We start from the raw sequence: 11,774 nt of genomic DNA, 5'->3' as shown, positions 1-11,774 counted from the left end.
CTGTCATGTACTCGCGTGGTTAATTTTGTGAGGGATGATGTATACTCCCTCTATCCGAATACAACATGGCGTATTACATATTTATTCTGATAGTTACACTGGTTGATCATCAACAAAGATCAGTAATATGGGAGATGTATGCTACTAGAAAAATCATACCATCGGAAACTCGTTCCATTATAAGACACACACACACACATTTTATAATCACTGGTCTAAATATTGGTCAAAGTAAATATCAGGAAACACTGCACATTAGACCATATATATTCCGATGAGGGGTTAACTTGTGGCTGATTCTATGAAGTACTCTCTTCATCCGGAATTACTTGTCGCATCAATGGATAAAAATAAATGTGATGCATTCATTTTCATGTCAAATATTTTCGGACGGAAGGAGTACGTAATAAAAATGGAAGGCCTTGACTCCGGTGACACATGTAAGTTGCATCACCTTTGCAAGCAATGTATACCTTTGTTGAGGACTGAGCTTCAGTGACTTAGGGCCTGTTTGGGACTACTCTAGTCCAGAAAAATCAGCTCGCTCTAGAAAAATACAAGCCAAACGGGGTAGCTCCACGATATACAACTCCATAAAAATACTAGAATCTGGGGTCTAACTTTTTATTTTTTATGATATGAAGCTCTCTAGAAGGTGTTCTATAAAATTATAGAAGCTGGAGTTGGAGCAAAATTACCCATCACTGCCACCAGTAAGTGGATACCCCTTCGTTTCTCCCCTCTCATCCAATCAAATAGATCCTCTTCATCAATTTTTTTCATTCGTGAAGCTGAAGCTGGATAAAAACCAAACATTCTTTTTAAAAAAGCTACAACTTTTATATGAAACTGCTTCAAAATGGATTTGATGGAGCGGAGCTACCTTTCATGAAGCGGAGCGGTGCCAAACAAAATTTTTAGATGTATGCTAGATGGACCCAACAGGTGGTTGGTTCACATGTCATGCACCCAAAGGGCAGATGCAGTTATGTCACTGCTTCCCTTTGTTGACCCTTGATCCCTTGGCGCCTGTCTCTGTTGGGTCTCCAGCCAGCCCAAGACAGAAACAGAGTCAATCCCGACTGCTGATGTAGTGTCAGGCGAGGCGCAGGGAACGCCACAAACAGAGTGCTTCTAGAAGAAGATGAAGCTTGCCCGCCCCAGCAAGCAAAGCAAAGCAAATCTTCTAGCAGAAATAGACGGCATTGATTGCCCTCGCAGGCCACAGCACAGATTGCTTGACTATACATAGATTGATAGATAGGCACGCACGGTCTTAACTCAAGAATTATGCCAAGTTTTCACTGAAAAAAGCTGGATTATTATACCCTTCCCTGTTGTATGCGCTGACACCAGATCAGATCATCCTCCTCGGGGCCTCAATCCTCCAGAATCCCGGAGCCGGCAGGGAAGGTCAGCTAGCTCCTCGTCCTCGGGCCATCATCGTGCGTGCTGCCTCCTCTCTGCCGCCCACCTTCCTCTGGCCAGTCACCGGTACTACTAGTAGTATATAACAATTCAATCCCGTCCACCAACCGCACCAAGAATCGCGAGCGAGCGAGCTCGGGATCCAGCTTCGGCTTGCCGTTGCCATGGAGGCGGCCGCCGAGCTGGCGCTGCGCCTGCGGGCCGCCGCCAACGGCCGGCTGGCCGGGCAGGAGCCGCTCCTCCTCGTCGCCGCGCCGCTGCTCGCGCTCCTCGCCGCGCGCGCCGTCCACGCCGCCGCCGCCCACGTCGCCGACCGCGGCCTCCGCGCCGTCCTCATCACCCTCGCCATGGCCGCGCTCAAGTACACCTATCTCTTCTCGCTTATCTTCCTCGCCTTCATCCAACCGAGCGCCGCTCAGCTAGCTAGCCAGTTCATCTGCCTAATCCAATCTAATCTGCTCCGCGCCTGCAGGTTGGTGCCGGGGGTTGGCGGATACATCGCCGCCCAGAAGAGCAAGGTAATCCTATCACCATCCGATCCCATTCCCATCCCGCAGCAGATGAACAAGCATCCATTCCCTGTCGATTCTAGATTTTCTGAAGAATTCTTGTGACATGATCAAAGGAGGAATCTTGCACGCATTAGGGTCAGATAAGATAAGGAAGACGATATCATTGCACTGTTGGAAACGGACGGACAGACAGCACACGCATCTCATACTCATACTCACTTGCTGCCGTGCACGCCACACCCATACCCATGCTGACATCGGTGACTAAACTGATTGCTTACCTTGTGTCATCCGTGCTGCAGGTTGTTGAGCAGTTGCAGTCAGGAAGTGCATCCAGCAAGAAGAACCTGCGAACCGAGCTGCCCGCCATCGGGGATCCCGACGGGGTAATAGGCGAGCTCCAGGCGCTCAAGGACAAGGATGTGAGATGGCAGGGCAAATGCTCCGGCACCGTGTACGTGCACGTGCACCTCAACGGCATGATGAACTCGAACTGCTTCGTGTTCTTAGAACTTTTAATTCTACTCTATTGTTCTTACTTTTTTTGTTCATGTCAAATAAGCGTGCCTAACTCTGCTCTCTGTTTCTTGCAGTTATATCGCTGGGAGCGAGTCCGAAGGCCATTTTTCACTTATAAACAAGGCCTACTCTATGTAAGGCCTGAGATGTTAACACATCCTGGCTACTCCAGATATGAACTGTCTTTATTTATACACGACCTGTTCATGACATATACTTTGTATCACTTTCCACCTTACATAGAAAATGTAGCAGTAATAGGCGACGGTGCCTTTTTTTAGGTAATGATAGGTGATGACTCTTGCTTATGTAAAACAAATGTCATATTTGCTTTTCAGGGGACACTCCCTTAAAATTTACATGCTACCTGTACAAGCAAGATCGGTAAAGAAGTTCTAAATAATATGACTATAGGCTATCCGAAAGATTAGTCAGTGAAGCATCTACATCCATGATCAGTAATAGGGAATAGGGATAGAGAATTTGGGATTTGTTTCTTCCTAATTAAATGTTTTTTGCTGTGGCGTGAATAGGCCTTGCATTATATACCTAACCTTTAGACTCATACTACGTTCTCTAATGATGATTTCCAAATGAAGTATGCATAATTTTTTCTCAATGTTTTCAGGTTTTCACACACAAATCCACTGCATCAGGATGTATTCAAGAGTGTGGCACAGCTAGAGGCTGAAGTAGTTGCAATGACAGCAGCTTTGCTTGGCAGCAAAGAAAAGGCATCTGGTGGACAAATTTGTGGCAATATGACGTCAGGTGGAACAGAAAGCATATTATTGGCTGTCAAAACATCACGTGATTATATGCAGTCAAAGAAAGGAATCACAAAGCCTGAAATGTGAGGCAGTGATGAACTCTATTTGGTTTTCTCAACAAGTGTGTGTGTGTGTGTGTGTCTGTGTTTGCTTTGGAAGCATTGCAATCTCTTTGTCTCCATGGTAACAAAAGTTTATTATACAGGATAATTGCTGAATCAGCTCATTCTGCCTATGACAAAGCTGCTCAATATTTCAATATTAAAGTGCGGCGTGTACCTGTGAATAAAGAATTTCTTGCAGATGTAAAAGGATTCAAACGGTGCATAAATGGAAACACCATAATGGTAAGCAACTAAGCATCCATTCACCTGAGATTCGAGAGACTAGTATGTACCTTACTGTCTTGCTTCCAGCTCAAATGTGTTGTCTGCCTATGTGCATTGATGCCTAACTTCTATTGTCCAGATGGTTGGATCTGCACCAGGATTTCCCCATGGTTTAATTGATCCCATCGAGGTAAATAAGAATTAGTCGTGCTTCTTGCGCTGTTGCATCAGCAAGTTTGGTGGTTGCTTCATAACTCAAATTATTTCAGGAACTTGGGGAGTTGGCTTCAGAATATGGTATTTGCTTGCATGTTGATCTATGCCTTGGTGGCTTCGTATTGCCTTTCGCCCGTAAGCTTGGGTACTTACTCTTCGCATAATAATTAAATTGTTTCAGTTATCTAATGTTCTCTAACTGTGCCGTGACTCCTTGTCCGCAGTAATAATACATGTGCCAACTTTGAAGAAATCCATTATAACATTTCATGATACATACTTTTAGTATTTTGTATTTTTTGAACTATTGTGCTACAACTTTCAATGGATGTGCTATCCGCTATTTTGAAGTTTCCTGTCAGCATTAATGTTATACCTACTTGTCCTTTGCAACATTCAGGTACCCTGTTCCTCCTTTTGATTTTTCTGTCAAAGGTGTTACGTCGATCTCAACAGATGTTCATAAGTATGGGCTAGCCCCAAAAGGCACCAGCACTGTCCTATACAGGAATCATGAAATTAGAAAGGTAGAAATAAGCATGGAATATTTATCTTCACTTTTCTCTGCAATTTTCTAACATTTTATCTCTCTTTTGTGATTGGCGCCGCCATCTTCGATATTGCGTCATATTCAGCACCAATTTGTTGCTGGTAAGTCTCCATCTTCTTTGAATTATACAAAAACAATCAGATCCCGACTTCAACATTTACTCGACTGGACACCGTAATTTCTGTTGCGAAATCAATAAAAAAAGGGAAAACATTTTGTGTCATTTCCAGTCAATTGTTGAAACACAGTGAAGAAGATTTTGTTATTGGTGCTTCTTTTTTCTAATATATCAACCTAGGCTGTGTAGTAGTTGCCTCTGGTAGTGGTACTGGTGGCACACAGCTGTATACTACTCATGCATCTAGTTGTTCATGTGTCTGACAATGTTTGTTTATGTTTATAGCCTAAGTTGGCAAACATTACAAGACTAATATACTGTGTTACCTTTCCTTATTTGCTCAGTGACTGAATGGACTGGTGGGCTCTATGTTTCCCCTACCATGGCTGGAAGCAGGCCAGGTGGGCTAATCGCAGGAGCTTGGGCTGCGATGATGTCTCTTGGATTGAATGGTAACAACTTTATTCTTAAAATATATCAGAGTGGTGGTAGTTCTGTATTAGAACAGCATTCCTGATGTAGCCTGGGCCTGTTGCTTGTTTTCCAGGTTACTTGGAAAGTACGGGTCAAATCATGGAAGTCTCAAAGAAGATACAAAAAGGGTAAAAAAATACTGTTTGATTATCATGTTCGAAAGGCTACTATAAAGTATAAACAGACATGTATAAAGACTGACATCACTAGTGTTTTGCAAAAAAAAAATCTAGCATTTTCAAAATAAGAGTTATGATATGTTGTGAACTAACGGTCATTTGGAGATTAATATATTATTATGACTGACCATACATACATTATTTATGATGTATAATTCGCACCTTTTCTGGACTAATATTCAAATGCCAAATTAATAATCTTTTTATTCCAGATATCCTTGTAAATGTGGAATGAGAATGTCTGAATCCTTATAGTAATTCTCTAATTTTGCATCTAGACTAACAGTGTAATTGTTTGCACAGAATTGATGATATCTCAGGTTTATTTGTGATTGGGAAACCAGACATGACTGTCGTGGCCTTTGGGTCGGACGCGGTCGACATATTTGAGGTGAATGACATAATGTCATCAAAAGGATGGCACCTCAATGCTCTTCAGAGACCCAACAGGTAAATCCGAATTAACCCGACTTCATCCAACAAATCAGCTTGTGTTTTTCCATGTATCGGTGTCAATCCTGACAGTGCTGTTTGGTTCTTCAGTTTGCACATCTGCGTGACACTTCAACACACGGCAATTTACGAGGAATTCCTCAAGGATCTCGAGGATTCTGTAAACACCGTGAGTGATCCATATGATTTTTTGCTGGTTCCTAGAGAAAGCAAAATCATTGACTGTATTGGTGTTGGTTGCAGGTGAAAGCGAATCCAGGGCCTATCAGCGGGGGGATGGCTCCGATCTACGGCGCGGCTGGGAAGATGCCAGACAGAGGCACGGTCAAGGAGTTACTTGTAGAGTTCATGGACAGCTCTTGCTAACCATTGACTATACCCCATTGGTTATCTCTCTGTACCATGTATGTACAACCCGCAGTGACAGTGTTGTGTGATCTTACGTATTTAGTTTGGCTGCAAAACTGAAGGCACACATTGCCTACAATATAGACATGTATCTATGTATCAGCTAAATGGGTTCAATAAAGTTACATTTTCAGCCTATTGCTCCTATATACTGCTTGCCCTGCCGGACAATCACAATTACGACCAAGTTTCGATGTTATATTTACCAACCCTTCCCAGTTTGCTGAGCCATCCTGCATCGCCACCCTTTCGCAGACAACTTCTTCCAGCACAGCTCTAACACCAGAGCATAACATGTCCAGCACCCTTGCACTCTGCTCCCTGATCTTGTGTTGCACATACACCTTTCTCAGGCTGATCCCTAGAGAAGGCGACAAAGAAACCGCCGCCCTCTTTCAGGGACAGCACTCTGTTGTCCTGGGCATGGTGTGACCAAAAGTCATTGTATAGAAAATCATCGTCTTCGATTCTACAGCGAAAGAAGAATAGGATCGGAGCTGTGGGTTCTCTCGCCCTCTGCACAGCCCTCTCCTCCACCAATGCTCGGAATGGGGCACATCCTGTTCCTGGTCCAATAAGAACGAGAGGAATCGACGGATGTGGAGGAGGCAGGGATCATCGGTGTTTCCAACATTGTACAAGAGTTTCTGCACGTAAGCATGACGAGGGCTTATGGTTTTCTTTCGCGAGGTGATTTAGGTTAAAAGCAAGAGTACCTGTAAGAAGCAATGCATACCTTCGTTTTGGATAGAGTCCTGCCAGCCATGTGGAGCAGAGACCATGCATGCTTTCTCCTGAAAGGAGTAGCAAGCCATGATACAACACTAACAGTCGAGTGTATCTGTTTTGGATGTGCCAATGGGGACGACGATATCGAAAATGCTCTTTCCTTCAATGGCGGCGCCAGTCGCACCAGCCGTTCAAAAGGCATGTGCACCCAGGGAAAGTCCTCCAGCACCTTACAAAGCATATCTCACTATTCAGCCATGAAAAATAAATCCCAAAGACAATACCCTATTGCTATATAACTTTCACATCCTAAGTACCGCAAGGCGTTGTAAAGGAGACCTTCAGTACAGACAACACTTACTTCTAGAACAGTTCGACCCTCCTTGTGATTCTACTGGTAAAGGGCGCCTGTTCCTTCAAGAGAAGCAAACTCCTCGAGCCTTTCCTTCTGAAGCCTTTTGTTCTGAAGCCTGTCCTTTTCATCTTCAGTTGTTGCAAAACAATGAAGCCTTTCCCTTTCATGTTGAGATGCTGCAAAATAGCTCATGATCTCTAGAAACCAATATCGGGATATCGGTGGCGCCGATAAGATGTCAAACTAGAAAAGAGGCGTATGAGATGAAGCATTCGGGGTAATTGCTCTTGCCTCATAGAAATACCGTCCAGGGGAAGCTGATGCAACATCCATTGTCAAAGCAGCAAAGGTCTTTAACTTGATGCGATCCATCAAGCCATTCACAGGTGAACCTTTCGAAACTTCATCCCCTCCCTTGGATCGTATCTGGGCATAAAATAAAATAAATAGTCTGTGCTTTAGTTAGGTCAATAACTGCAACTGGATGGTTGATTGAAAAGATTTAAGAAAGCATAGCTTCCCCCCCTTTTTATGACTGAACTCAAGAACCATAGGTTCGAGAAAGGAAAAAAAAAGATGTATTGTTTGGTTGCCTCTAAGAATTGTGATTTTAAAACTGCAGTATTGAAAAAACTGTGGTTTTTTCTCTGCATAAGAAAAAGAACCCAGACCTCTTTTTAAAAAAACAGAGAAGGCGAAAAAAAGGGGTGGGACGTCGTTATCTTCTTCCCATGTACTTGCTCGATCTAAACTGCAGTAATATGTGGCGTAATCAAACAGTTTCTCTACATTGTGAATACTGTAAAAAATGTTGTTATATCAAAACCATGGTATTTTCTATCTACACGTAAAATTACTACAGTTTTTAATACTTTAGTTTTTTTACTACTTTGTTATCAAACAGGGCCTAAAGCGCCCTGGTCAAGGCACAGTTGTATTTAGTTTTGCAGCAAACAATGTACATACAGCCAACGTGGAAAGAAAAGGTGTTGACTGTTGAGATACTAAGGGAAGTTGCCTCAGAAAACACAAAGGTACAAGAAACTACATCAAAAGTGTTTAAGATTTTGAAAGAAGCTGGGTGGATGGATTCTTAAGATTATGGAACTGGGCCTTATTGTGGTAGTGATGGTGTGTTGAAAATGAGAAAACGGACACAGCCAGGTGTCAAGTGCTCGTTAAAATAGCGGGAAGAATAATATCATGCCTTCCTCAATCCACACACACACACACGGCGCAGTCCAGCACCATACGTGACCCACCGCCGTTTGACGGCCATGGATTCACCGCTGCTGCTGGCCGCGCTGCTCCTCCTAGCCCTGTCCCTGTACCTGCTCGGCGGCAAGAGCCGGCGCCGGAGCTACCCGCCCGTGGCCGGCGCGATGCTCCAGCAGCTGCTCAACTGGGGCCGCCTGCCGGAGTACATGACGGAGCTCTCCCGCAGGCATCGCACCTTCCGCATGCTCACCCCGACCTGCAACTGGGTGTACACCGTCGACCCGGCCAACGTGGAGCACATCCTCCGGGCCAACTTCGCCAACTACGGCAAGGGGGCGATGGCCCACGGCGTGCTGGAGGACCTCCTCGGCGACGGGATCTTCAACGTCGACGGCGCCAAGTGGCGCCACCAGCGTAAGGTCGCCAGCTTCGAGTTCACCACCCGGGTGCTCCGCGACTACAGCAGCGGCGTGTTCCGCGACGTGGCCGCCGAGCTCGCGGGCATGGTGGCCGCCGCCGCCGACGCCGGGGAGAGGGTGGACATGGAGAACCTGTTCATGCGGTCGACGCTGGACTCCATCTTCACCATTGGGTTCGGGGTCAAGCTGGGCGCTCTTTCCAACTCCAACCAGGAGGGCGCGGCGTTCGCCAGGGCGTTCGAGGACGCCAGCGAGCAGGTGCTGTACCGGTTCCTGGACCCGCTCTGGAAGGCCAAGAGGCTCCTCGGCGTCTTGTCGGAGGCGGCCATGAAGCGGTCGGTGCGCACCATCAATGACTTCGTGTACGCCGTCATCGACAGGAAGATCGAGCAGATGGGCAGAGATGGGCACGAATTCGTACGTAGGCAACATACTGCTGTCGAGATTCCTGCTGGACAGAAAGAAAATATGTGACATTTCTCCATTTTTGCAGGCTAAGAAAGGGGACATACTGTCGAGGTTCCTGGTGGAGAGGGAGAAAGACGACCCCGGCTGCGTCGACAACAAGTACCTGCGGGACATCATACTCAACTTCGTCATCGCCGGCCGCGACACCACGGCGGGGACGCTGTCGTGGTTCCTCTACGTGCTGTGCGGCAACCAGCGCATCCAGGACAAGATCGCGAGGGAGGTGCGGGAGGCCACCACCGGCGATCGCCGCCGGGACGCGGGCGGCGGCGCACGGGAGTTCACGGCGTGCCTGACCGAAGACGCCATCGGCAGCATGCAGTACCTCCACGCCGCGCTCACGGAGACCCTCCGGCTCTACCCGGCGGTGCCCGTCGTGAGTTCATCCGCATGGAGCATTTTCACGTCTAGTGAAATGATCAGGTACACCATTGATTTGGGTGTTGTTGCATTGCTTGTAGGACGTCAAGTGCTGCTTCTCGGATGACACGCTGCCGGACGGGCACGCCGTGAGGAGAGGGGACATGGTGAACTACCAGCCGTACGCGATGGGCCGGATGAAGTTCCTGTGGGGCGACGACGCCGAGGAGTTCAGGCCGGAGCGGTGGCTCGACGACGACGGCGTGTTCGTCCCCGAGAGCCCCTACAAGTTCACGGCTTTCCAGGTAACTAACCAATAAATCATCACGCAGGAGTCGACAAACAAGTAGGAGTATGTCAAGTACGTGTGTATGTGATCCAGAATTCCCATGTATGTTCATGTGATGTGTACATATGTTTGCCCTCCTGTTGAACCTGGCAGGCGGGGCCACGGATCTGCTTGGGAAAGGAGTTCGCGTACACGCAGATGAAGATATTTGCGGCAGTTCTTCTCCACCACTTCAGGTTTGAGAAGTGGGAGCGCGACTCCACGGTGGGGTACCGCCCGATGCTCACGCTCAAAATGGACGGCCCGCTCTACGTTCGTGCGTCGCCCCGGCGATCTACCGGCAATAACTAGTGTGGGTGTGCTACTACAAGAAGTCCAGTGTCAAAAACATGCACATGTTCGATGCATGTTCTGTTGTGGTCAGCTTTCATGATATGACTAGCGTCCGCACTAACACAAACTCGATCTCTAGAGGTACTCATAAGGTAGGATATATGTGTGTATTTATAGAGATGAATGTATGCGCGTACATATAAATGATTGCGTGCGTATTGTGTTTGAAAACAAAAAAACAAAGTTGTCATATGCACTAGTAGAAAAAGGGCCTTTAGCCCCGGTTTGACCCTGAACCGATGCTAATGGCCGTCCACGTGGCGGGGCTGGGAGCGAGGGAGAGGGAAGACCTTTAGTCCCGGTTCTAGTTACGAACCGGGACTAAAGGATCCGTCTGTTTAACCCGAAAAAGGTAGAATTTTTTTAATTTTTATTTTGAATATTTTTTGATTTGTTTTTATGTTCTATTTAAATCCAATTTTTAAATCTTTGAATTATTTGACAATTTAATCTCTAATCACTCATCCTCACTTCTCTAGCATGGATCCTCATTCCAAATCGTCTAACTTCCTGGCCGGTCACCCATCCTCTCACTGCTTCAGCCCGAGCACGCTTAACTTTCTGGCTCTATCACCCGTGCACTTGTTGTTTTCCAAACACTAGTAAGGTATCAATCCTAAACAACCTGGGTCTTGATGTCATGTCACATGATTTGATTTTTTGAATTACAAACAATTAATAAAATAAACCTAATAAGTAACAATAATAGTGAATTTTAATGAAAACAATCTAATATTTTTAAATAAAATTATTTTTTCTTATTTTTTTTGGAAAAAAACTTCTTTTGGAAATAACTTTTTTTCCATTTGGAATTTTGAGCATCTCAGAAAACTTCACCGGACAAGCCCCGGTGAAATCAAGTCCCAATTTTTCTCTAGTTTTTTTTAAAATTTATTAAACTTTTTTTTGGACATCATATGCAAAAGTTATGGCCGTTTTACATTTTTTTCCTTTTTTTGCAAAAAGGTCAAAATTCTTATCTCAAAATTTCTATACCAACTAGATAGTAAAACCTAACTACATCTCAAAGGATTTTGTTTTTTTAAAGATTTTATCATTTTTGTTTATTTTCTATAAAACTAAAAAGACGGTCCACCCGGGGGGTAGAGTTTGAAAATTTCAGAATCCCCCTTTAGCCAAGAGTCCAATCATATCCGTCGACTACATCTGCTACCACCGTCCCCCCCCCTCCCCCCCCCCCGAGTCCTTGTCTAAGGTTAACCAAGGCAGAGTTAACCCTTTCTAACTTTATTTGCTATTTTTCATGCATTTAATGATTTTTTGAGCTAAATGCCCCTGCAATTGAAAAGCACTATAATGAACTCTGAAAATGTTGAAACTTGGCATGATATCATCATTTCACCCACATAGTTTGTGTTAAAAAGTTGAGAGGGTTACGCCTAAAACTGGATACAGTTCGTGTACAAACTGGACCATCTCCTTCGAAGTATCAGGGTTTCGAACGAAAACTCATCTCTTGAAAAGGGATTTCATTTTTTTGAACTTATTTGAACTCCATACTTTTTGTGTGTTCAAAATGCCCCATTCAAAGGCACATCATAAATTTTCAACATTTTCAGACTCCAT

The 11,774-nt window shown here is 45.3% G+C and overlaps 2 protein-coding genes and 1 pseudogene across 2 annotated transcripts; 2 read left to right on the top strand and 1 right to left on the bottom strand.

Annotated features, from left to right (window-relative positions):
- Nucleotides 1-1,125: 1,125 nt before the first annotated feature.
- Nucleotides 1,126-6,094, top strand: LOC123442759 (sphingosine-1-phosphate lyase). The gene is made up of 15 exons (XM_045118892.1): nucleotides 1,126-1,789; nucleotides 1,901-1,946; nucleotides 2,243-2,394; nucleotides 2,534-2,593; nucleotides 3,088-3,312; nucleotides 3,435-3,576; nucleotides 3,698-3,748; nucleotides 3,828-3,919; nucleotides 4,175-4,301; nucleotides 4,410-4,425; nucleotides 4,787-4,894; nucleotides 4,990-5,044; nucleotides 5,399-5,545; nucleotides 5,639-5,717; nucleotides 5,792-6,094. The coding sequence occupies exons 1-15, from the start codon at nucleotides 1,593-1,595 to the stop codon at nucleotides 5,912-5,914; spliced, it is 1,620 nt and encodes a 539-aa protein (XP_044974827.1). The 5' UTR covers nucleotides 1,126-1,592; the 3' UTR covers nucleotides 5,915-6,094.
- On the bottom strand, nucleotides 6,000-7,232 carry LOC123442761 (annotated as a pseudogene).
- Nucleotides 7,233-8,241: 1,009 nt separating this feature from the next.
- Nucleotides 8,242-10,395, top strand: LOC123442760 (cytochrome P450 704C1-like). The gene is made up of 4 exons (XM_045118893.1): nucleotides 8,242-9,094; nucleotides 9,171-9,521; nucleotides 9,607-9,810; nucleotides 9,948-10,395. Exons 1-4 carry the CDS (start codon nucleotides 8,318-8,320, stop codon nucleotides 10,143-10,145), a joined length of 1,530 nt encoding a protein of 509 aa, XP_044974828.1. The 5' UTR covers nucleotides 8,242-8,317; the 3' UTR covers nucleotides 10,146-10,395.
- The last annotated feature ends 1,379 nt before the right edge of the window (nucleotides 10,396-11,774 follow it).

Source organism: Hordeum vulgare, chromosome 3H (genome assembly GCF_904849725.1).
Source record: "Hordeum vulgare subsp. vulgare chromosome 3H, MorexV3_pseudomolecules_assembly, whole genome shotgun sequence".
Classification (NCBI taxonomy): domain Eukaryota; kingdom Viridiplantae; phylum Streptophyta; class Magnoliopsida; order Poales; family Poaceae; genus Hordeum; species Hordeum vulgare.
The sequence above is the reverse complement of the archived record's forward strand: the minus strand, read 5'-3'. Positions and strand labels throughout refer to the sequence as shown.